The 26,834-nt window shown below is 45.9% G+C and overlaps 1 protein-coding gene across 1 annotated transcript; it reads right to left on the minus strand.

The window, feature by feature from the left end:
- Nucleotides 1-12,811: 12,811 nt before the first annotated feature.
- On the minus strand, nt 12,812-18,706 carry TMX1 (thioredoxin related transmembrane protein 1). The gene is made up of 8 exons (XM_040600545.1): nt 18,516-18,706; nt 18,279-18,394; nt 17,397-17,442; nt 16,745-16,873; nt 15,515-15,560; nt 15,329-15,430; nt 13,881-13,950; nt 12,812-13,143 (listed from the first exon to the last, which is right to left on the minus strand). Exons 1-8 carry the CDS (start codon nt 18,668-18,670, stop codon nt 12,971-12,973), a joined length of 837 nt encoding a protein of 278 aa, XP_040456479.1. The 5' UTR covers nt 18,671-18,706; the 3' UTR covers nt 12,812-12,970.
- Nucleotides 18,707-26,834: the final 8,128 nt, after the last annotated feature.

The following is a 26,834-nucleotide window of genomic DNA, read 5'->3' on the forward strand; positions in this document are numbered from 1 at the left end:
CTATTCACTTGCAAGGTTCAACACATTGCTTCACAAATCCTTCAACAGGAAGGTGGGAAGCACCCCTCTGTGGGATGCTCTTCAGGATGGTTTGAGCAAGGCAGGGGGCAAAACATAGGACTATGGCAGTTTGGAGAAGGCTCCTTGAGGGTAGTTCCCCACTGCATTGCCCGGCTGGTGTCATCAGCACACATGGGGTTCGCATTTTCAGCTTTACCTAAAAGGCTGGCTTTTCAACAATCCAGGCTTACTCACCTGCCCCTGAGCATCTCCAGCAGCAGTCTGAAACCCCATCTGCAGCAGCGATGAGCACCTGGGAAGATCACTCTGCGGTGAGGCAGCCGGGTGTCAAGATCAAGCCTGGGGACAGCGTTGGCCACCATCGGAGACAAGTTGCTATTAGAGCCATCAGACCTCTGGAGCCAAGCCTTCTTCCCTTGGAGGAGAATGATGAGGCCAGAGCCTCCGTGCCCCCAGGCTTGTGGATAACCCATCCTCATGCAAAGCTCTGACTCATGCCTGGGCAAGCACGCATGCAGCCCTGGGCACCAAGACTATTAGTCTATGCCTGGACCCCTTCCTATTACTTCTGGCTGGGTGAAATTAAATGGAAAAGAAATTCAATTAGGAAGGTCTGGTTTAACACTGAGGGATCCTTCAGAGTCACTCTCTGGAGCCGTTAACAGGTCTGACAGGATTAGCAGCCCCTGGGTTCCCTCCTCTCCAGCCATCAGCTCAGGAAGCCTGTGGCCGCAGCAGGCTGAGCTCCAGCCAGGATCTGCTGCTGGTGCAGCCGCAACCACCCCAGCCTCCAAAATGGAACTTGCTGCCCAGCTGTTTTCTGGAGCCACCAAAACTCAGTACTTAACAGCAAAAAGAGCTGCCTTCCCCTGGGAAGCGAGCAGCCACCAGGTTACACACCCCACATGGAACAACCGGAGGGGCAGCCATGCCAGACCCTGCCTGCTCTGCCATGGAGGAAGATGTAGGTTTGGGTAAGTCGGCTTCTCACGGGCAGCACTGGGCCAGGCTTTGCAACAGCCTGGGAAGCAGAAGACCAAAGCATGGAGGAGACCTTTGCGCACCAGCCAAGGACAGGGTGCTGAGTCCCTGCCAGCCCCACTACAAGGGTGCCATGGAAAGGCAGGATGGGAGGTGCTGAGGGCTTACAGTGATAGCCAGGCGGGGAAATTTCCCTCCCATGCTCTGCCAGCTCTTCATGTCCCCAGTATGCTTTCTGTGATCAACGCAGCCTACAGCACGGGAAATTAAAATGCCTACCAGACAGTTGGCTGCAGCAGCTTGCTTCAGTCTCCATTTATCCAGTGACTTGGACACTGTAAGACAGGCTAATATAAAAGGAGATGCTGTGGTACCTAATACACTGCAGAAGATGATAGTAGTTTCAGACTAATGGACAACGCTAAAGACAGTGTGACCAACGTGATAAATCAGAGCTGTGCCGCTTCAGGGGAACAGGGCGGGGGGGGGGGGGGGGGGGGGGGGGGGGGAACCCAAATGAAGACTTAGAGCCTTCAGCCCCAGGAGTCAAAGGAAAGGCAGTGTCCTTGGGAAGGCTGAGCCCCCGGGCACTCCCTGCTTACTGCCCCACGAGGCAGATGGGACCTCCAGGGTGCATAGGTTGCCCCTGCCCACGGAGCCCTGTCCCCCAGCACAAGCCACTACTCACAGTGCGTGCGAGTCCTCAGCTACTCACACCATCCCTGCAGTTCTGCTAAGCAGTTTCCTTCAAGGCATCTGATCCCTTATCTCACCATCCAGACTCGGACCTACAAGTGGCAGAAGGGATAATTAAAGCTGAGCTGTTTCAAAAATATCTCCCTGCAGACTCCCGCCCTCTGAAAGGGACAGTGAGACAGCATGGAGTCCCAGGGGAACAGGATCCCAGAGTCCTTGCAAGAGCAGTTTAACAGGGTCATTTCTGCCATCCCCAGCGCCCCTGACAAACCCAGCACCCATGTCTGGTATCCATAGAGCAGCATCTCCAAAGAGCCAAAGCCCTTGGGTGGCAGACAGAGCAGGAGGATATGGGAGAGGATCAGAGGTAGAAGCAGAGAGGGAAATAGTGTTTGCCAACCTTTGGGCTGGAGGGAGCACAAGCCAGCATTCAGCATCAACATGCTAGCTCCATGCTTCACCAACAGCCTGCAGTAAAACCCAGCAAAGCTACACGTGGTGAACAGCCCTGGCAAAGCCCCAGGGGCTGCCCCCACTCCATCTTTCTCTCAGCCACTTGCCTACACAGCAGATAAATCCCAGGGCACCTACTACAACCGTCCTCCATCCCTGAGCGTGGCAGAGCCCTCGTCCTCCCTCACAGACCCCACTCCAGGCAAGCTGAACTACCCCTAAATGCGATCAGTGCAGTGAGGTTAGCATCTGAGCATGCGGAGATGAGGCATGAACCTTGGGGTCCCCCCACACCTGCCCACTGCCTGCCCTTAGGACTGCACTTCTGAGCAGTGATGGAAAGGAGAACAGGTACCACAAAGGAAGAGCAGCAAGTTGCTGAGCATTACATCCTTCCCCTGGCAGAGAAGCTCTCCCCAGAGGAGAGAGCGCTGCTTCCTCCAGTGCTTTTTGGATCCTGCCCAGCCAGGCTGTAAATCCCCCAGGCTGAGGACAAAACGCAGCGCAGGCACAGGCGTCACACCACTGTTCATACCCTGTAACCTCCACCCCAGGAGCTGAGACCTGAAAAAAGCAACAGAGAGAGGCAGCTCTTAGCGCAGGTGGGACAACACCTACCATGATGCCCATCGGCTCTAGCAACCTTGCAGGTGATGTCCTGCATCAGTGTGGGATGCGATGGGTGCTGTGGGTTGGGTCCCCGAGCACAGGGCCAGTGAGTGATGCCACCCTCCACCCTGCTTGGGGACCCTGCAGCTCACCGTGGCACAGGCATCAGGGCACAGGAGAGCTGGCAGCACTGCCAGGGAGCGGCAAAGAGCCTAAAGCACCTCCAGAATGTGCTGGTGCCTCCTCATGACCTTTCAAAATAAAAAAAATCACTCAGTTAACCTAAAAACATATAAAAATCTGAACTGATACCATTTAAAAACAGCAACCACCTCTCCTAAGCAGAGTTTTCATCCCAGGGAAGAAGTGCCAGAAATCAACTCAAAATTGCAGTCTATTCTCTGTGGGAAGAATTCAGCTGCTTTGCTGATAAGCAGCTATATAAATCTCTAAGCTGGAGAGGTAGATCATTAAGGAGAAATGTTTAGAGAAATTAAATCCTTTTTCCTGCTTCTTATGCTAATAGGGAAAACCAAGCTGATTTGCAGGAGGACAACATTTAGCAAAATCTAATTCATCAAAGTCCCCATCTGTTCTCATTCTCATGCTGAGTTTGTCAAAAATCAGCTTTCCTTCAACCAACACCCGTGTCCCTTTTAACTGTAAGAGGCCAATTCTGGAGAGATTTGTAAATAAACCACTTCTGCAAATCCAGCCAGAAAAAACAGACAGGGGAAGGGCTTGATTAATAGAAATACGTGTCAGGATTGAAGGGATTGAGGAGAAACAGCAAAGTGAATAAGGGGACAGGGAATGACTAATCAGCACAGCTGGCAAAATAACCCATAGCAGGGGCCAGCGTAGGGTTAATGATACCAGAATGGGGAAATCTTCAAAACAGGATCCTACATCCATGCCTCCACTGCAGTTTTTGCTCCTGGATGAAGCAGAATCTGGAAACAGCTCCATGACGGAGCCAGTCTGCGTGTAGGGACTAGCAAGCTCCTCCCGCAGCCCATGGGGGTCTAGAAAAATCTAAAAATGTCTTTCTGTTCCTTACAGGAAGCAATGCTGAACTGGTTTGTTACACTGTTCTACCTATTCACAGTTATCAGAGCAAACAGGTTATCAACATATTGAAGCAAAACACACTATGGAGCACATCTTATCTCAAAACTTGGCAATGTGGGATTTAAGTAACAAGGTTATATTCCCGTATTCTTCTTTAGGGGCGGGATTATTCTATATGCTCCTGTATTCAATGTATTTGGCAATTTAAACTGTGCACGTATTTCCTGCAGTATTTTCAGCAGTGGGGATTCCACTTTCAAGGTGGGTAGCCCCATGGGTCATACCTGTCATTCAGCACAGGTCAGGCCAGGCATGGTCAGGTTGGTGTGCTCCTCCAGGATCTCCAACAGCCGATCCCTGCCTCGCTGGCAGCTCCAGCAGGGATCCTGCTGGGGCATGCACACCAGGCGTAGGCACAGAGCCGATTTGGCTTACATTGCAGCAAGTAGAGGGGAAAAAACCCTGACACTTGCTGCCCTGAAGACAAAACTGGTTTTTATCCTTACTCATGGGGCAAAAAATCTAGCCAGCTGCAGCACAGGCAGGAGCCCTGGGGCAGGATTGCAGCTCTGCTCACCACCTGCCCTTTCCAGCGCCTTGCTTCCCCTCCCAGCCCTGTGTAGCCCAGCATCTGTAGAGCCCCAGAGAGGAGCATGCAAAGATAAGCCTGGCTCTCCCCACAGCAGCCAAAATGTTGCTCCTGCCCTGGGGTTCCCCCATCACTTGCCCCATGGAGCCAGGACTCCATGGCACCAGTCGTCTTCGCTGTTCCCAGCTTCCAGCTGCTTTCCAGCTCCATCTTCTTGGTCAAGCACGATACACAGCAGAAAAAGGAGCAAGGAGCACACAAAAGCTGGGCAGGGAAAATGGTGACAGTTTTGAGGATGCTCTTGCTTACGTACAACCTGCCATTGAAGACTGTGTGCTCTGGCCAGCTGCGAGATGTGCCGCAGTGCTGGGGATGTGTTCCCAAGGGTGCTGCGAGCCATCAGCCTGTGGAGGAGCAGATCCCCCCAGCAAGGCACTGACCCACTGGGGATGTCACCCAAAGGCTGGGTACATGCAGCTCACGTATGTGACACTTTCTTCTGAAAGAGAAAGTCTCACATGAAAACAGAACCAGCCAAAGAGGGTTCACACCGCCTCCTACAAATCCAGAAGAGTTTATTCTCTGCCTGTTCATTGTTTACTCCTGGGACTGGAAGTTCAAGTGGTGATCCCAGTCACCACAAAATAAATCCATCCGAGAGCACAAAGCAGGAGTCAGACATTTCCTTTCGCTATCATTACCTCCAGCCGATCCCCCTCCTGCTGTGCTTCCTCTAGCTCAGTCTTAATTATTCATTTCCTGGTGCCCTTTCATTCAGAAAAGTTCTCCCTAATCTGTAACCTGCTTTTTCCATTTGTTTGGTCTCACATAGCTATGCTACGGGCATCCACAGCATAAGGTGACACAGCTTACTCATAGGTACGTATTGTTCCCATACCTATTGTTTCCTTTAGAACAACTGAAAATATTTACATTTCAGGCTTTTACCATTCTCTTTTAAGACATAAAATTACTTCAGGTCTCTCTTTAGAAGGAGGATTTCCTCCAGGGGCAACACAGATCCAAGCAATCTTTCTGTGGCATCTCCATATTGCCACCACGTGGTAAAGTGGTTCCTTTTGCTTGCTCTCCTTTTGGTCATGCAATTTCTTCCACAACTCTCTGGAATAAAGTTAGAGCAGCCCTTCCAGAGATGTGCTCCAAAGCCCTTTAAAAAAAATAATTAAAAAAATATAATAACCTATATATACATACCCAGAATGGAGATCTGTTTGGAGGCTCTGAGGTTCTTAGAGCAGCATGGCAAGCATTAGCTCTTGGTCAGCTACCTAATTATAATAGGCAAAAGAGTGATGCCCTTGAGCTCCTTCTGAAGTGGGGAGCGCCACCTGCACCCCCCCACCCCCATACAGCCCTGTACCCAGATCCAGCCCCAACCTCACCAGGAGCTGAAAACGCTGTAGCAGGCTACAACCGAGGTCTTGATTTCTCAGATAACAAATGAGGCGTCTTCCAAAGTGACCACAGGACATCAGGATATCATGGACAAGCTGAGGGACATCAGCACATCTTGCAAAAATAATAATAAAAAGCCACCTCTTTATTGTGCCTCCTGTCGCCCAGCAAGGCGTCACTACACCACCCCATGGTGGTTTGAGTTTTAGTCATCGCTGCAGAACTTCAGCAGAGCACCGAGACAAACAACTCTTTCCCCGGGGGCCGACAGCTCCTGGTTTGTTCTTGCTGTCTGTCATGCTTAAGAAAACACACAGAAACCTCCAAGAAAAACTCAGATCCCACTCGAAGGGGGGGGACAAGGCCGGCTTCAGCGATTGCTCTGCTCTCTCGGCTGGGCTGACAACTGGCTAGAGCCTTGACGGATCTGGAAGGGGATGGATCATCCTCGTCTAGGGCTATGACAACTAATGCATCATACCAGACAGTTCCTTCAGAAATCTGTCATGACAACGCCCACCACACACATCAAACTGACTACAAACTCCTGTTTTTAAAAATACACCATAGCAGAGATTACACACAGATTATTCCCCCTGAACAAGAGATACTTCAGCAATACTTTGCTTTTATTCATCTTTACACAGGATTTATCAGCCTTTGTGTTATGGTATCACCACTCACAAAAGATCCTTCAGCAACTCAAAACCTTTGGGAAGTTTGGCCATGGGCACAAGCTCCAGCCCAGGGGGGACACATCAGACGTAATTTCTATTTCTGATCAGCTGGGCATACACAAGAGTCCACACCACAGCCTGCTTAACACTGAGCATTTAATCTCAAGTTCATGTTCACAAAATCCTGCTGAAATAAACTCTGTGTAAGACCACACTTCACGTCCTTCCCAAATACTTCACAAGGGGATGGAGAAAAGAGGAGGAAGAGAAGGAAACTGTTACTTACCCTTGGAGAACCACTTCTGCAATCGTCTAAGTCAGTTTTGCAGTCCAATAAACAGCCAGGAAAATTCAACACATGTGCTATTTTCCTGGGAGACCCAAGGACTGAGCCTACGCGAAGGAAACAGCCAGGCTCCACAGGCACAGGTAAGGAAAGGCTTTGTTCAGCCACTACTTGTTATTGAGGAGTAACAATGTCACCCCCCTCGAGAGCCACACAGGTCCTCACACCCCTCTTCCTTCTGCCGTACAGCTGTGGACCGCGTTCAGTTTATATCCTGCCTGTTTCTTCGTGCCCAGTGTCTCTGCTGGCTCCAAGCTCTTCCCATTGACGCAGAAGATCAAGGAAATTCAAGCCATCCAAACCCAGCACTTGACCTCCTTGGGGTTTTGGTTTTTTTGACAGATTAAACTGCAATTCCAAGACAAATAGACACTGTGGTCTGTCAGTGAACAAGATCTTGGCTAGTCCAAGGAGTCAGGTGGAAGAGATTCACATCAACAGTGCTAATAGCAGGCTTGAGCTTCACCGAAACGGAACAAGCCTTGTGCGGTGACGCTAATGGGGCAAGCAGCCTTCCCTTGTCACTGTGGTGCCTATGCTGACGCGGGGAATGCAACAGGGAAAGGACACACCAATTGAACTTGACCTGTGGAAACAGCATCCTGTATCCCTGTGATTTCAGCCACAGGCAAGAAGAAATCTTTACTCTGAACCCCGCTTTCCCTTCAGCTGATAGTCTTGACACAGCAAGCGTTCAGAGGGGAGTAACCATCCCACATGCCAAGGAGGTTAAAAAAAGATTCAGAGACATAATCTTTCTGAGAAATTACTAGTCACATGGTGGGGGCACACACACACACACACGATGACACTGAAGTCTGGCCTCAGCAAATCATGAAGACTCTGGAAGGCAAAGCGCAGCTAACAAAAATATTATCTTTAATGATGGTCATGCATTAACAGTTTCACAACTAGCATTTGAAAATCTCCTTGATACAGGAGGCATAATTTAACTTATAAATGGACCTTTTAAAAAGAGACACCCAGAAGATTTCACTGGTGTCTTTTTCCCCTTCTGATACTCACAGGTGCCTGTCACTTCAAGGATATCAGTCACGTACAAGCCCACATCCACCATCACCCCTCAGCACATGCTAGCACACCCTGGGTCTTGGGAAGGTCGAATTGGAAGTCCAGATCCTTCCCATGACTTCAGCCTCAGGAGACTGATGTGCATGCCAGGGCAGCTAACAGCTGCTCCCAGCCCTCCAAGGCACCATGCCACGGCTACTCAATGAAGCGGGCTCTCCAAAAGCAAGGCATCAGTTCCTACTGCAGGAAAGGCTGGGTCTCTGATCTACTCTGCGCTTTAGTTCACGTGGGATCCCAACACCAGCTGTTCCTCCAGTTATTACAACTATCAGCACAGAGAACTTAAAAGCACCCGTAAGCCAGGAGCAAAAGGCAAATCCCAGCATGCAGCCTACAGCATTGCTAGGAATCGAGTTCTAGGGGCTTTTCAGAAGGCTGGCTTTTATATGCAAGAATTTAAAAGTCAAATACAGTAAGTGGTACAACAGGGATATGCATATACTCAAGTACCTCACCAGATAAAAGAAATATATTTATTCCTTTCACAGACTACAGATAGCTATTAAACATCAGATGCATACCTAAGTGCTAGCTTTCTGGATCTGCCTTGCAGTTAAAGAGAATTTCTGTAAGCAATGCTAAATAGAAATGAAACTTGTATCTGGAAAGTTTTAGAGTGCTAAATACGGAAAAGCGAGGAAAAAGGGCACACTGAGGCAGAATCTCACTGAAGTTCATGAAGCCCACAGCAAGGTAAGGAGTTCAGCAAGGCAAAGAAAAGCTGACCCAAGAGCAGATTGTAAGGTATTAAGTAGTCAGAATAGCAGTCAGAAATAAAAGTCAGGGAAGAGCCAAAGATGATGCTGTTCAGATCAAACCAAGAACTGGCAAACAAGGAGGTAAGACAGCTGCAGGAGATAGAATCCCTCTTCTTTAAAGCAAAGAAGCCTTAAAATTGATGTTGTCCTTTGGTGTTTCAAAACAGTGCTACAGCACACTGACACTGAAGTTTCTCCTTCCCCATCAACGTTTGTCATAACTGAAACTACTCACTTCAAAACTAAACCTACAGCTGACTTTGGCGATCCGGCAAACACCGATTGCCGCCCAAGCATAATTGCTTTTTTGTTTCTCATTGGGCTAGTCCCAACAACTTTAACTATCTAAATATACTTCAGTTTGACTTTTTGCTGTTTTTCCTTTGGACTGGCAATCACTTTGTTATATGTAATACACTGAGTGGAAGGGGAGGGAAGTTAGGTTTGTATGAGCATCCACTGAAGTCCCCAGGCAATCTGTATTCCTTACTCCTGTTGGGGAGGAACTGCAAGAGTCTTATAGCACTTTTCCAGAAAACTCTACGCATTCAGACTAAGCACTCACGTGCTAGAACTACCACATTCTCAATGCTCATTCCTAAGAGAAAAGATGAAGGAAAGAGTAAGGGAACAGGCAAGACAGACCCTCTGATGGCAAATTTTGTGCTGGGCCGGCTGTTACTCATTAGTGCTGTGAGCATACCTTGTCTGGATTTGTTTCCTCCTCAAGCAGCCTCTTTCATTTCAGATCCCATATAATTCTGAATTGAGCTTCCCACTCCAAGATAAACTCACCAGTGTTGACCCCTTCAGTTGTTAAGATTTGATATACAGTGTGTAGGTGGAAGAGGGGAGGAGTCCATCTGTAGCTGAAATACAATTTGCATGCATTTTACGCAAATACAGGAAAAAAGTTACAAAGAACTGAATTTTAAACATAATTTGTCCACTCCAGCCTACATTCTTTTTGCAGCACAAGAACTCACTTTACGACCATCACTGTTGAAGCCTGGTACATGTGAAAGTGCTTTCCCCAACCATACCAACCATCTAACCGAAATGAGAAGTGGTCAGCTCACTGTGAGGTACCCAAACCAGTCTCAACTGAAAAAAACCACAAGTATACCTCAGCACAGCTTTACTTTGAAGTATTATTCAAACTTTTATTTTCAGAAAGACTCAGCACAAATGGTTTGTTAGCTATAGTGTTATGACAATCATGTTTCCATGGAAATAGCTGCAGTAGCTAAACAGCAAGATACAGTGTTAAAAAAAAATAAATACACAAACACAGGAATCCAAAACTGGTGATTATTTTTTACTTGAAGACTCTTGGAAACATTAAAAAAGAAAAGTACTGCTACAGGTAATTAATTCTTCTGGAATGAAACTGGCTGGACATGCTTGGTCAAGGTGATAATACGGGAAGACTGTCTGACTTTTACAAAATTGATACTCAAGCATCATCAATACACACAAAGGACAGGCTCTTACACACATTTGTTACATTGCAATCTTCGCTCAGCCTCAGTAAACATCTTTGGAATACAGACTATTTTTTTAAATTATTTAAAAAAATATCAGAAACTTAAATATTCACAGGACAAAACCATAACGTTATTAAAAATACAAACAGTAAGATTTACAGAGATCTGCAAACACAGTCTGCCTATGGATAATCAAAACAGAAGTTAACACTAATCACAAGCATAGGTCTGCCACAGAGGCTGGATTCCAGAAACACCACCAAGAGGCAGTTTTGGAATTTGGTTACTTGCCTAAGGCAGGGAGGCAGTAAGAAAAGGTAGGTGTGCAGAAGGCAAAGGTAAGGTAAATTAGTGCTAGAAGTTCTTGTTAAACCAGGAGTCTAGAAATACAGCAAGAAAAAAAAAGAGGTGGTTTGTTCTGTTAAAAGTTAGCCAAAAGTTATCAGTATATACTTTCTATATTGCACAAACAGTTTTAAAGTAACTGAAAAAGTAGAAAACCCTGCATGTATAACAGCTACATTTAAATATATTCCCAGGAGTCAGCCCATATAATTCCACTTTTAAAACAATTCAACACTCTTCCCCTAACAACACAGGAGCAAAGGAAAGCACACAGCATTCCTGCGTCCCCTGTCTTCTCAAGCCCTCTCAAAACTAATGAAACACACCATTTATCAGAGACTGTGCTACTAGTTCTCTTCAGCATATCACAGATTTATTGCTTTATTTTACTAGTGACAAAGGCTAAAATCTAAGCTTCTAGAGAATTTAAGGCAATCCCATAAGCCCAACACCTTTAAGGGCATTTATGGCACACAGTGGTCTTCATTCAAACACCAGGAAAGGTTTGGTATTTAAAAATGACAGGAGCACTCAGATTTTAATTACAAGGACCCTTTCAAGCATCAGTTATATCTCCCTAACACTTAACCCAGCACTGAAGTCCTAAGTCGTTCCAGAGCACCAATGTCCAGGAATAGAAAAAAGAAGTTGTCAAAGGAGGAAGTTCCAGAACATCTTACAGAACAACTCATTCCTACTCACCTAAGAACTTGTTGGAAGATTCACTTGGGTAGTTGGATAGCTGAATCGCTTTTTTCCATACGCAACGTGGAGGATGAATTATGATCTATCAGATATACTTCAAATGCCACTTACAAAGAAGCATTCAAGACTGACAAAAACCATGGTGTATTCCTGACAGCTTTACAAGCAGATTCACCTGCGAGAGCTCCAATTATTGTTTTTCCCAATGTATCTTTCATATCCCACAGAGTTCATTACGAACTCCTTGTCTGATGCTCTGTCCTCTTAATGATCACTAAGAGAGCCTGGCTTTAGAGAGTGAGGCTGCATGAAAATATCATCAAGAGGTTTTCTAGGTTTGTGGTCTTAATTACTCACGACCAAGTTTACTATCGACACAGATTTATCAACTGCCAGTCCTGCAAACCCACTCAGATCAACATCAAGAAAAAAAGCCAACTAAAACATAAAAACAAACAAAACCCCAAACTGAAACCAAAAAAAAAAAAAGCAAAACCAGGCTTGTCAAAACACCTATGTGTGCTCAATATTAGGTTAGTTCTTCCCTCACACATAATTTGGAAATTCACTGAAAGAATATGGAAAATTCTTTACAAGCGATGCAAGGTAACACTTGGTACAATGCGCATGTGCATTCTTTTTATTTCTATACAGAGTAAAAACAAATACCATACAGAAAACAGCAGACTACAGGTTTTTTTAAAGAAAGAATCAGGGTATTTTTTTCAAGAGGGTTTAGCAAAAATAGAAAAGATGACTTTCTGCAAAAGAAATTCAGAAGCAGTTACTTCAACTTCAGACCAGATCCAGCCCGACTGAATTTGCAGTAAAATTTGATTGAGCAGAAATCACTGATGATTTACTGCCACTCAGCAGGATGAATGAACAGGTTTTGCACTCAGCAGAGAACCCTAGATGTAAACTATTCCTACCTGAATCAGAGTCACTGAGACAAACAAGACTTCATGGTGCTATTTGTAATTTCTCTAGAGAAGAATTACTTAGCCAAGAAACTCATATTTTTCTACAGCCTTTTCTAAAAGAAGTCTATGTAAATAGTAGGTTTCTGGTCAGCCAGAGGATCCACGTTACACAAAGTGCTGGTGGTAATTTCCATCTGGGAGGATGGCAGAGACAAGCTCTCTAGTTTTTGTTCAGAACACAACCTCTGTTCCTCTGAATGAAGACAGCGACTTTAACCTCTTTGGAAGAAAGATTGGAGAGGTTTATAGCACTCATTGTCACAGCAGAAAGCAGTTTTTGTCACATGAAAAGCCTGGAACATGTCCCATAACTGAAGGAACTTTTCCCCTCAGCATTTCTTCAGAGTACAATTAGATAAATTCATACTGAGAAACCTTTCTGAATACTTTAACAGCAAACAGGTTAGTGCATTTTCCTTGCTAATGTTCCCTAATGCAACAAGTACACTGCTTTACACTCTGTTAAAAAAAATAAATCCCTATAGAACAAGTCATTCAAGAAGCCACATAAATTACTTCTTGGCACTTCTCTGCACAGACAGGAGAAGTTTCAGCCATTAGCAACAGCATATTTTAGTTTTGAATATCTGATGCCAAAGATGCTTTCCCCCCCCCCCCCAAATTTGTGAAACACATCAGTATTACCATGACAGGAGTCATTCTTCCCTTCAAGCTGAAGGATTTGATATTTATTTCCTTTTGAGTTGGTGACTCAAACACTAATCCTGCATGCAAATAAAACTAAGATTTAGCCGTTGTAGCAGCAGTGTTCACTGGGCGCTGCCTAACAGCATTTGGTGATGAGGTGGACTCCTCTTTACCCTCCGTTTCACCATCTGAGATATCTTCCTCATCTGCTTCTTGCTCTTCATCCAGCTTTTTTGGCAGCTGAGCTGACTCTGGAGCTAGCTTTCCTTAAGGCGAATGGAAAATGTGCATACACAAATACCATTACCATGTGAAATACACTTTTTTTTTTAACACCACAGGCTAGCACAGAATTTTATTTAATTTAATCCAGGTAGCGCTTTCCAGTGTCAGTCACTTAAGCTGACATCTTATGTAGAATTGTTGCTAGCGTGAAGTTACCCGCAAGTATTAACAGATTACAGACTACCTAGACAGAGTAATATAAAACTTCCTCCAGCTTTGAAAAAAATGAGTCAGGTTACTACAAACCATAAACCAGCATTCAGATCTTCTTCCATTACTTTTTAAGACCACCTTGAAAAATTCCATAGACTAACCCCAAACTGAACCACTTACTATCCACAGAAGCACAAATTCATTTTTAATCCTCACTTTGGTCCTAAAAACCCCCAGTTTAACAACACCAATTGCTCCACTGAAAACTTTTACCTCCTTTCACATACGGAATTTCATATCTTGCAGGTATGAAAATGCTGTAAAAACATTTTTTTTCCTCTCCTAAAAAAATGTGTTTAAGAATAGTTTAGCTTTAGCTAAATAGAAAATGCAAGCCCACTATAAACCCTAAGGGCAAACAGCTGCAGGTAAAGCAAAGTATCAATCACAAATGTAAGATTCTACATTAAATCTCATGTCCTGCAGACACAAGTTACAGACCGATATCTATTATATAAGGTTTACCAAACAGCTTCACTGAATTAAAAGTATACAGTGGGCTCACCTGAATCAGAGTACTGTGGGGGTCTGTGCCTTTTGGATGGACAGATGCAGTCTGATAAGAACACCATCATCTGAAACCAAAGACAGGTAAGTTTAAATCTCCAAACACCCTGCATATCAGAATCAAAGAATCATTTAGATTCTCATTAGACTTGTGTTCTAGAAGCTTCCAGCACCTCAACATCCCTTTTATAGTGAGGGGCCCAAAACTGAACCCAGGATTCAAGGTGCGGTCTCACCAGTGCCGAGTGCAGGGGGACGGTCACTGCCCCGGCCCTACTGGCCACACAGTTTCTGACACAAGCCAGGACACTGTTGGCCTCCTTGGCCACCTGGGCACATTGCTGGCTCATGTTCAGCCAGCTGTCAACCAGCACCCGCAGGCCCTTTCCCGCTGGGCAGCTTCCCAGCCACTCTGCCCCAGGCCTGTAGCGTTGCATGGGGCTGGTGTGACCCAAGTGCAGGGCCTTCTTGAGCCTCACAACTGGCCTTAGCTCATCGATCCACCCCGTCCAGATTCCTCTACAGAGCCTCCTGCCCTCAAGTAGATCAACAGTCCCGCCCAACTTGGTATCATCTGCAAACTTACTGAGGGTGCACCCAACCTCCTCGTCCAGATCATTGATAAAGTCATTCAACAGGACTGGTCCCAGCACTGAGCCCTGGGGGACACCACTTGGGACCAGCCGCCAACTGAATTTAACTCCATTCACCACAACTCTCTGGGCTCGGCCATCAGCCAGGTTTTTATCTTCGCTTTATCAGCAAAGAGTGCAGCCCTCCAAGCCACGAGCAGCCAGTTTCTCCAGGAGAATGCTGTGGGAAACAGCTTCAACACCTTTGCTAATGTCCAGGTAGACAACATCCACAGCCTTCCCCTCACCCACTGAGTGAGTCACCTTGCCACAGAATGAGATCAGGTCAGTCAAGCAGGATATGCCTTTCACAAACCCATGCTGACTGCACCTGATCACCTGGCTGTCCTGTACATGCTGCTGCGTGATGGCACTCAGGATGATCTGCTCCATAATCTTCCTTGGCAACAAGGTCAGACCGACAGGCCTGTAGTTCCCTAGATCCTCCTTACAGCCCTTCCTGAAGATGGGCGATATATCTACTAACTTCCAGTCAATCAGGACCTCCCTGGTTATCCAGAACTGCTGATAAATGATGGGAAGTGGCTCAGTGAGCACTTCCACTAGCTCCCTCAGTACCCTGGGGGGAAACCACCCAGTGCCACAGATTGTGTGTGTCTAAGTGGTGTAGCAAGTCATTGACCATTTCCCCTTGGATTATGAGGGCTTCGCTCTGCTCCCTGTCCCGGTCTTCCAGCTCAGGGCATTGGGTACCCCAAGAATAACTCATCTTACTATCAAAGACTGAAGCAGAGGAGGAATTAGTGTAATACACGGTAGTCTCAAGCCAATCCATTTCAAGTGTTTCACTTACAAGTCCCAGTATTACTCCTGAGAATACAACTGTCAACGCAATAACAGCATATGAGCCCCAGACCGGTATTCCAATATTTTCTGTTAAATAGCCACGGCAGTGCTGGAATAAAAGACAAGAGAATCATTTCAAGAATAGCTGAATATCATGTCTGTTAAAAAATAAAGTAGAGATCTAAGCACATACCCTGATCCACATGGACAACTGAAACAAAGCTGACATACTGCTCATCCTGAAACAAAGCAGAAAAAAGTAACTGAAAACATCTTTAAGCTGCTCACAAACCTGTATCTTCCGATTTGCCTGGCTAGTCATTACTTAGTACCATGTTGAACAACTTTCTGCTCACAGCTGGTTTTCCTTCTAACTACTCTGATTTTTACCTTCTTTTTTTGTCTTGTATGCCAATAAACACTCATTTCCCATAAGGCTACCTTTGGTAACAACATCAGCTTGTACAATGTTCCACACATGGACAACTATGAATTCACAAACTTCCTTGACTTGGATCTGCTAACATATGAATTTAGTTGCTTTTGCTTCTGTTCTAAGTTACATTTGGATCAACAGGCTATCAGAAACCAGCTGGAGCTCTATTCAAGATATTAAGAATTGAGCATCTACGGATTTTATTAAAATAAAATTCATAAACTGAACGCTGCTATAAGCACAGTACAGTTAGCACAGAAGTGTTTTAGCCATCATTGCTCCGACAGAAGAAAAACCACAAACAACTGGGTTCATTTGCCACAACCAATGGTGTCCCCAACATGCTTTATCACTCACAGTTCATGAAGTACTCTGAAACCACCACACAGCACGTGCAGCAACAACTAAAAGCACTTCAAAGACACAGAAGTAGAAAAAATTCTTCTTTTTCTTGAGCAGGTTTCTTCTCAAACTACAGTCTCCCCACTTCACTTGTCCTTCAGTGAAGGAACATTCACCCTTCCACTCTGCTTTTAACTTTGCTACAGATGTGTCTTCTTAAATGGCCAGCCCATATCTTAAACTACATTGCTGTATTATTTTCCAGGTTTTCTTGCTGATCTCCTAGAACTTAGCTGGGCAAAACACACATCTGCTGTATAAACAAAAGAAGAACTTCAAGTGTAAGTTACCTCCAAGAGTTCAGTAAAACAATACAGCCTGTAACTATTTAAAGCCTTAAAGTAAACCTTCCCCAGGACATCTCTGCTATGCTAGTGCACACAACCCTCCCACAGCCGTTGCAGGAGGCATGACCACCCACCCATCACGTTCACATACTTCTCACCAGCACAGAGCTGCTGCATGAGCTGCTCATCATCAAGGAGGTAGCACCAGGTGTGGCACACCTAAGAACCTGTACCAACATGTCCTGAAAGTGGGCATGTTTGACAACAAGTTACCGTAAAAACCCTACCAAAAACTCACAGGAAAGAGGAAGGACCAAACCATGATGAAACTGGTTCAATAGATTTCCATTCCTGGTCACTGATGAAATTTACGAAATCAGCTAGAGTTCTTGCACCCTGGTATCTCCTGAACTCTCCATCTTTACAGCTGTAAACCAAAAAAAGTCCTTTATTTTAGACAATGCAAGCATGCAACATTTGCTTCCACTCAACATCTTCCCTCCCATTACCTCACCTTTTTTTTAAAAAAAAAGTTTTACTTTGCTTTAGATGATATTAGCTCTAAAACATTTTCCAAAAAATATTGTCTACAAGTATTTCTAGAATCTTGACTCCATGTGTATATTGGCTAGCTTTAGGCTGCAATTCCATAAAAAGATAGTGATCTTCCTAATGCACTTGCCACACAAATGCACTGCAATCAACCTGTGGAGAAAAGATTGCAAAATAGAAACACCCATGAAAAAATAGAATAAATAAGGCCTGAAGGGAAAAGAAAAAGAATCAACTGGCAGTACTGTAAGGTCACAGCAGGTAAAGACAGTGGTTGTCTCAGGGTAAAGTAACTCACGCTCTTTAAGAGCATGTTAAATCTCATTCATGTGCTCCCAAGAAAAGGAAAAAAATATTTCCCCTCTCCTCCAAAAAATCCTGCTGCATTGCATACTTACTGATAGATGGTAGGAAGAGCTGTTATGATAAATCGTCCACTTAATCCTGCAAGAAAATAGTTATCTTCAGAACAGTACACCACTCTAATGTAAGAAAAGGTAAAAATGCTATTATACACCAAAATAAAAACAGCTGCTACCCCAGGTATCAAACTCTGTGATCAAGCTCAAACGTATGTATATCTAAGTACTGCACATAGTCTAAAAAAGAAAGGTCTCTGGACAAAAGGTGGGAAAGTTTCTCCGGGGAGGGGGGGGGGGGCGCGGGAAAGATGCCTGGAGATAACTATTCCACTTGACTATTTTGGCTGCAGCTGTTTAGAGAGAGATGCTCTCCTCTTCCCACATGATCCGCAACCTCCAGTGCTTGCAGAAGATAATCCCAAGTGAGGCACATTTCAAAAGTCATGGTGACTTTGGAGAAAAGTATTAGCATGGAGAAGGTAATTTTTTAACATATCCCACAATGACGTGAGGGCAATTCAGAGCAGTGAGCTTCAGCTGCAGGATACCAGACTTCTCACTCTCACCCCTTTTGCCAACAAACAGAGGCATTACCACAGGGAAGGCAGAAACCACATTTTCACTCTGTACGGTGCTTTAAGAGTAAAGCAAAAAGTCTCCTTGAAACCCTCTGAATCACTCTCTAGAGGAACCCTCTTGTCCCCTGTACCTATTAAGAAAGACCTGAGCGTTTAGTTCACACAGACCAATCTGCCTTCGGCAGAGTTCCATGGAAGATCTTCGTTACTTCCTACTAATCCCGCTTGTTTCCTAGAAGCACGTACACTGGCAGGGAAGGTTTGCCCCGAGCGCTCGGCAGCCCAAAGCCCCGGGGAGGGCGCCGGGAGCGCCCAGCCCGCCCCCGCCACAGGCTCTCACCCGGCTGCTCCGTGACATCCACTTTGGCAACGTTCACTTCCCGGTCCTCGCCCCACCCGGCGAACTTCTCCCACTCGGGCCGCAGGCTCTGGCAGGCGGGGCACCAAGGGGCGTAGCTGGGGGGCAGCACAAGACTGTCACCGAACTGCACCGCTCGGGCCCCCGCGGCCTCAGAGCGGGCCGCTGAGACCCCCACCCCGCGGGCCCAGCAGCCCGAGCGACCCCCGAGCGACTCACAACGCCACCATCCACTCGCCCTGCAGCAGCTCCCGCCACGTGCCGTCCGACAGCTCCTTCACTGGGCCCTGCTTCCCCAGCGCGGCCGCGCCGCCCGCCAGCGCCAGGCACAGCCAAGCGCACAGCCGAGCGCGCAGCCGCCCGGCGGCCACCATCTTGCCGCGCCGCCCGCCCCTGCCTTCCGGCGGCCGCACACACCGGCGCCTGCGCACTCGCGCCTCCGGGACAAGCGCATGCGCGTAACGGGGAGGTGTCTAAGCTCGCTTGTTGTGGGCGGGCCCAAAGGGAGAGCCCAGGGGGCGCGGCAGCCTATTGAGAGTGGACCTGTACGGGCTCGCGGACGCTGCCCCGGCCAATGGGGGGGGGGCGGTTCTCCCGCCTCCGACTCTAGCCGGCACCGCCCCCCCGCCGCGGTCCTCACTGGAGGTGTGGGACGGGCGGCAGCCGGGACAGGCTTGGTGACGCCTTGCTATGGCAAGCCCTGCTCCCGGCGTTGTGGACAGTCATTGCTTCCCCCCTGCTGCTGCATGTGGGATGCCATTTCCCCAGGGAGCCCAGCCCCCCAGCTGGACAGCAAGGGGGCCTGCACAGGCTGCTTGCTCTCTGTGCCCAATGCACGCTTCTGCTGCTGCCTCTCCATTTCTGACAACTGTAACAAAGCAAAGAGATGCAGAATGACCAAGCCATCCAAACTCACTTGTGTCTCATGACCGCTCCAGAGCAACTGGTAACAATGTAGACAAGGGTCTGAATACGCAGCTAAGGAAAATCTTCAAAACTCCCAATATAAAAGATGTGCAACAAAATTATCCAGAGAGATAAACATCTTTATGCATCCTCACCACATTGAATTGCAGAGCTAGAGACAGATAAAGGCATTTCAGACATTAGATGGTGAAGACTCAGTTTAGGACCCTCTGTGTAAGGCAGGCATTTGGAGTAGGATTTATTTGTCCTTTCTTGCACTGACACTTAAAAAAAACACCTGCATTTTGGAATTCTGAAAGTTCTGCTTTTTGCACCCAGATGACAAACAGCTGCAAGGTACAAAATAAGCCACAGTAAATACTACAGCTGTGTTATTCCCCTGTGCCCCGTTCCCAGCCTGGAGAATGGGAGAGAGCCCTGAGCAGTTGGGGCAGATGGCAGGCCACCGTGAGGGGAGGAAACTGCTGTACGAGGTCACAAGGAGGACAGATTCCCCTCACTTGGTGAACCCCTGCTTCTCTCTGCCACAGCTTTAGTTACTTCTGGCAGAAAGTAACTTAGTACTTGAGTACTTAATCCTCAAGCAAAAGTCAGGAAAAAGGTCACCAGTAATGAGCAGACAAATCCCACATCATTTCACTGCAATCTGTCAGCACCTTGAGCTTTTCAGTGGAAGGAACCTCTTTTTTTTCCCCATATGCACATACTTTCTCGACCACAAAGTTTTCTCCAGCTCTTGGTCAGGAGTGGCTGTGATAATGCCACCTTGCCTTTTCCGCCTGGATCATTTCTTTCCTTGCATCTTTCAAAGGGGCCTTTGCTATAATTTCATAGCCCACAGCTTCAGCCCTTGGCAGGTGGGGAGAGCTGGACTGCAGCAGCCATTAGACCAGTGCAGGAAAAAGAATAAATCAGCCTTTGGGGTTCGGGTTTTTTAGTTTTGGGGTTTTTTTTTCTTTTAGATTTTGGCAACTTTTCTGCAGTACAATGTGTATGTTCATTTCTGTAGAAGAACACTTCAGGGATTAATAAGCACTTGATGAAGCTTGTTATTCACCGATTCAGTAATAAATCACTGCTTACAGCACTCTCCCTGCTCACTGCCCTTCCATTTTAGTCATAATTTTTAAAATTTGTTATTGATAATCCAAGAATTTCTCCGTTCTGCATCAGTGATGAGATGCGAAGAACTCCCTTTGGTTAATGGTTGGACTCAATGATCTTAAAGATCTTTGCCAACTTAGATGATTCCGTTCTTCAAGGTAGCAGTATACATCCTGATAATTTAAGATGCATTGAAGAATAAGTGCATAAACAAATGTGTCCCAAGTGGAGCAGAGGTTGGGTGGCTACCAAGCAACATGGCTCTGATCTACATCCTAGAGAGAATGGATAGAAACACATTCCCACCTTTTATTCACGGTGAATGAGAGGGTAACTGAATGTCCCTTCCTTCAGCACATCCAAACAGATGACTGCATGGAGGATGAATTTGATTTAATTCATGTGCAGGTTAATAAAAGAAAAAAAATGTGATGGCATACAGGCAACAACAGAAGAAATTGCAACACAGCCTTTAGACGATACCACAGCAGAACTCTTCTGGGACTGAGTCCCACATGGAAGAGCACATATGGAACTGTGAGGCAGGAAAAGTGATTTTGCCATTTAATGGTCCTAGGCTCAAGGAGAAAGGAGCTAATAGGCATTCACTGTAAATAAAGAGTAGCTTCAAAGGCACACCAAACTCCCTAAGGAAACAGCTTGGAAGACCCTGAAAAGTACGACTTTATACAGCATTTGCTTGGTTCCAGTAAAAATTTTAAGGGTAATTACTGTTGTGAATTATTTTATCTCTGTTATTATTACATTAACATTGCCTTGTTTCTTTGTAAGTTTTTGAGGCATTTGAGAACAAGAAAGCCTTGACCATATCTTTTATGCATTCTTCATCTCAGCCCTCCCAAGCTGACTGGAGAAATGTCTGCCTCATTGCCCAAGGATCAAGAATAAAGAATTTTAACAACAAAGCAAACATTGGATGCCCCGAGCAATATTAAAAAATAAACACATCATCCAACACTACCTCTTTTCCCTTCCTCTGTGCCTGCTCTATTACAGTGACACCAGATTTGCAAAAAAAAATAAATAATGTTGCTTTATGACTTACTTTCAGAAATGTGCAGAGTGTGGAGGGACAGCACAGGTTTAATCCAGTAGTCACTGTCGCAGCACAAAAAAACTAGTAGGCTGCAACAAGGCTTTTACCATCACATACCAGGTTAACTTCAATAAGTAGTTGTCACACCTTGCCCCGGCACAGCCGCCAATCCCCCACAAGGTTTCAACAGTTCATCTACTGTCTGTGCTGTTCCTTCATCCTCTTCAGGCCACTCCACCCACTTCTTGCCTCTGCTGCATCCTTCTCCTTGTCTCTTCTACCTCCAGGGCACTCTCTCTCCTCCCTCTGTTTCTTCCAGGTCTCTCTTCAGTGGCTGCTCCTCTTCCATATGGTCCCTAGAGCTGTTTCACTACTTAGCAGGAGCCAGGACAGCTGCACCTTATCCACATCAGCCAACCCACCGCCCCTGAAGCAAGCCCACAGCTGTATATTAATAATGTTAATTAACCTGCCTTCATTCCTTTATAATTCCTCTACAAGTCACCACAGCCCAATCCTCTTCTTCCCCTCATGCTCTCTTAGAGGTGTGATACTCTTCCATGGGAGCAATACCAGATACTTCTATGTTTGTGAGGCTGTGGAGCCCTGTGATTCTGGTCTTGACCAACTTGAGTAACTTGTCTCTAAGACCATCCTGGCACTGCCCTTCTCTGCTTAGTCCTGAATCTAAACAGGGATCCTTGGGTATGGCTCTTTCCTTGCACAGTTGGCCAGAGTTAAATTGTAGGCCAACACACGCTAACGAAGTTTTACTACAGGTCCTTAACCTTTTATCTTATTGCAGAGTTTGTCCATGCTTTCTTGCATACAGAAGCGAGGAAAAATGCCTGGGCCTGCCTGCCAGAGGTGCTATGCTAGTGTTAAAATTCAGTGATGGTGTTTGCAGGAAGGAGGAGGTTTGTCTGCTGAGATCTGTGCTGAGAGCACAGTGTATCCTGCCTTTACAACAAACGTCGGTCTCCAATTGCACCATCACTTAAAGGGGAAAGTAGGATCACTAGTGAGAACTCTCCTGAGCCTCGGGGACCACTATCAGGCTGCCCACAGCCTTCCTTTCAGCAAACCCTGATATCCACATCCTCTGAGAAGGCCCCGAGCAAAACACTGTCTCCTCTAGTGGAACGAAGTTCTGCTGGTGGAGGTCAGGAGGTGCAAATGCCTGTTTGCAAAACTGACCCTACAGTGCAGAGCAGGGACTTTCTGTCCTCGTGGGCTGAGCTCCACTCTGCTGAGTTGATTTGTTCACTGGTTAGTGATTTTTTTTTCATGTTCTTTTTCAGCACTGCCACGCAGTGGTAGAGTTGAGGCTGCTTCTAAATGGGGAAGAGAGTGAAGGAAGAAAATCCTCCTCAGTTAGAAATGAACTGTATTTCCTGCTAGGGGCACCCTGATGTCTTTCAAGCTGTTAACATAGAGGGTTTTTTCCTTGTTCAAGTACTTCTGGCTTTAGGCTGTTTTTCTAAGGAGCTGAGGTAGAGGGGATTTTGTGGTCAGTCTACAGTCCTTTGTGCCAACACAACCACAGTACACAAGCTCACATTTTGACCAAGGCTGGCATTACAAAAATATCGTCTGTATGTTTCATTAAAAGAGTTGTTCAGTTACTGAGTACTGCTGATGCACAGAAAGAGGCTGAAGCATAAACCCAGGTTATTGCTTAACAAAGGGAAAAGGAATTATGAGTATCTTAACCACAGGGAAAGCTACAGTCGGCAAGATCGCTTCTCAGACAAGGGGACATTCAGCTGTGAGGCACTAGGCCCAGGAAACAAGGCTGATACGTTCTCCTGCCCACAGAGTTGTTTGGTTTTGATACAGGATAAAAGATGATAAAGTAAAAAATGCCTGTGTAATCAAGAAATCATCCTTTTCTGGATGACATCTCTGCCTCACAAAATCAGAACCCACAGGTAGGAGTGGGAGTAGAAAGACTCTGCTTCCTTTGGGTTTTGTTTTCTTTTGAGCTGAAAATGAAAAAAAGACTAAAAAGCTTGAATGTCTTAACATTTTCCCCGAAGTTAAAGCCACAGAAATGAAATTTTCATAATTCAACTCATTCTGTAAGTGGTCAAAATCATTTAAAAAAAGCTACACGCAAATTCACCCACTCTTTTGCTTTTTTTTCAGAATGTTAGTTCATCTATATTTGAAATGTGAACAAATTGAGCCCACTCTATTTTTAAGTATTTTCTCCTTTTTTTTCCTTTTTTTAAGTACCCTTATATGTCCTGACAATGAGTTGAACACTAAACCAGATGAATGAGCAGTAGGAGCGCAGAGGCTATCTGCCCAGGGCTGACCTTTTGAAGGACCACTTGAAGATGTCAGAGTGCTGGGCAGGTAAGTATTTCAAAACACGGACCAAGCTCTGCAGCAAGCATGCCTGGATGAGGTATGAGCATCAGAGCCCTGACCTCATTTACAGAGCCTGTATTTATGAAATGCCAAGAGATGATGCAGAGAGCTTTCTTGCATATAATCATACGAGGCAGGAGACATGAAGTCATTTTTCTAAAGCCCAAGGTGAAATCAGGCTGACCCTGGAAGTCCCAGGCAAGCCTACGGATGCATTTTGTAGTGCTGTAGGAGGAAAAACTGCCTGCCTACTTTATTTGACTGTTTGCAGCTTCATCCTTTTGGGAAAGCTGGCATTTAGAATTCCACTCAGAAGAGTTTTCTGGGCTTCAGTGTCAGAAGAATTAAAGTCAAGAGCTAATTACCTTGCTGTAGCTCTGGATTTCATTCCAGGAAGACAATCCATGCATCAATGCTTCCTCCTACAGAGGAGAGATACCCTCTGTATCAAGGGTAATAATTCAACTCTACCTGCCTAAACTGAAGCCTACAGAGGGTGCCACTGCCTTCCCAGAAGCAAGACTGGGCTTGGTGCCTGTTAGCATGGCTTTCATGCTGTACACATTTGGGGAGGATTAGCTGACACCTCCCCTCCACAGGGGACTGTGCTTGGAGAACCCCCATTGGAAAGCACATTCCTATCCAACAGCCTCGGCCTTCTGCTCCCCAGTACCTGAGCTGCCTCAGCACAGAAGCCCCTGTGTTAGGGGCTCAGGTTCTTGAGAGCTTCAGCGTGAGCAAAGAGTTTCACAGTCTCAGCTTTTGCCGTTATGCAATCCATGCCTGACTGCAGTTTGTGTTGGCTGGTGAAAATGCTATGCGCAGCAAGGTTTGCTCCTTCTCACTTTGGAAAACTGCTTGGAAGACCTCAGAGTTGCAACAGCCCTTCTCACAACCACTGTCCATCAGCCTTTCCCCTATGTGCTAAGAAACTCCAGTAGCTGCTAATTATTCAGTAATTAAGTGTCTCTCTAGGGTCATAATTGTAAATCTGGCCTCTCCCAGTCACTGTTTGCTCATTAGGTAGCACTTTTCTCAATGCAAAAACAAATACTCTTCTTTACATTTGATTGGATTGCAAAATTGCTTTAAACTCTGTGGAGATGATTAGGAAAAGTGTGGTTTTGCGCAATAGTTACCATAGGAACTAAAGTGGAGAGATCTTTATAAACCAAAAGTCAAACAGATTGTGTTTCAGACAATTAGTATTGTCTCTCATGTTTATTCATTTGCTTTACCTCTTTTGTGCCAATATTCTGAAATAGTTTTTATCTCTTTTTCCATATCAAATTCTGTGTCAAAGAGATTCTGCTCCCTTGAAGATTCACCCCTCCTTCTCTTGCAAGGCCACCCTGCAGCCCTGGTTAGCTTCATCTTCCTCTTTGCTTTGCCTCTTTGGTCTGGGGACATCCAGGTGGGATTTGGTTTGGGATCGTGACACACGTGTGGGGAGAAGCGTCAAAGTTCCTGTCCTGTCAGTGGAGCCCAGAGAGCTCCTGCAGACCAGGGTGCACTGGCAGATGAGCTGAGCTGCTCTCATTGCTTCTCCTGCGCAAACCCCTCTGTTGTCTTTTCTAACACTCTGGATTCCTCAAACTGCATTTCTTCTAGTTCTGTGTTTGACACTTCAGGGAAGAGCAGCTGATAAACTGACCAAGTGCCAGTAGCTGTCCCTCTGCTCTCCAAACCCTCCTCTTACTCCAGCAACCTGTCCCCTTCCCATCTCTCGATTTCTTTCTCCCCTGCCCTCAGCTTTTTCCCCAGCATCTTGCCATCCTTTGGCTCTTCCCTCACAGCACAGTCTATCACATCTTAAAAATAGTTAGCGTTATGCCAGAGAACAGTTTCCCACTCCAGCAGTTTCCATTTGCCTTTCTCCACATTCAAGACGTCAAGAGGACTTCACTATACTCGGCTGCCACCACACTAACGGCATCACCTTTCGCTCTGTCCACTGCTGCCTTTGTGCTGCCATCCCCTGCATTCATGTGGGCTTTCTGGGGCAAGGTTTTGTCCTGCATTAGTACAGCATTTCTCAGAGCAGAGTTTTGTTGTGAGCACACCTTCAAGGAAGAATAAATAAGAAAGGAATGTCCTTATTTCCCCCCAGACTTCTGCCTGATACCGCATACAGGAGGAATTCCCCTACCAAAGGAATTCAATATTCATGTATTTAAAACCAGCCTCTCCTCAGTCCCCTCCCCTGTGTACCGCTGACCTCCTTCCCCTGCGCTGCATACAGAATTACTCATTTCCTCAGAGACTGATCTTTCATGCTGTTGTTTTATCTCATGTTTCACTTCTTCACAAACAGTGTTTCTGTCCCCTGTCAGAGGTACAGTGAAGAAATCTGCGTTTGGTGTAGAAGCCAGTTAATTTTCAGACTGTTGTACAGATCACAGGGCCGTGCTGTAACAGCTCCTAGGTTAGATCCTGCTTCTTTCACCATCACACCTGTTGTCACAAGAGCATCATGCAGCCACAGTTCGGCAAGCTTTGATGAGACTTGCAAAAGGCATATTCCCGAAGCAAGGGTTGCTGAACTGCCAAATTTCCAGTTTCTGATCAAAATCAGGGAAGAGTGAGATAACCTCAGAGGAACACAGGTGAGAATTAGCATTGCATGAGACAAGCCTCCTGTTTGCCCCAGCTTCTGTCTCAAACTGCTGAACTGATTTTAGCAGAAACCTTCCGGAATATTTGTTCTGAGGCAGCTAGGTGGCCTGGAAAACATCAGCAGGCAAGATTTCAGCTTCGGAAAATGAGAAGAGACGGAAAGCAGGAGCTTGCAGTGGGAAATTTTGGGCAGCCAGAAATGTAGGTGTTGCTACTTCCTCTGCTGATAATGTTTCGCTGCAAAAGATATACAAACCGGAGTACACAGCAAAGCTTTTGTGTATAGAGGGATAGCTGGATCAAGTACTGTCTTGCACACTCAACTGCAGAGCTGGGCACAAAAAGACCATCTCCTGCCCTCCAAGTATTTATTTACTCCAGAATGATACGGCTGTAAATCCCTAGTGACTTGCTGGTTTTACATCACTTTGCACCAATCTGAAAGTTACCCTTGGTTC

This window comes from Falco naumanni, chromosome 7 (genome assembly GCF_017639655.2).
Source record: "Falco naumanni isolate bFalNau1 chromosome 7, bFalNau1.pat, whole genome shotgun sequence".
NCBI classification, from domain to species: domain Eukaryota; kingdom Metazoa; phylum Chordata; class Aves; order Falconiformes; family Falconidae; genus Falco; species Falco naumanni.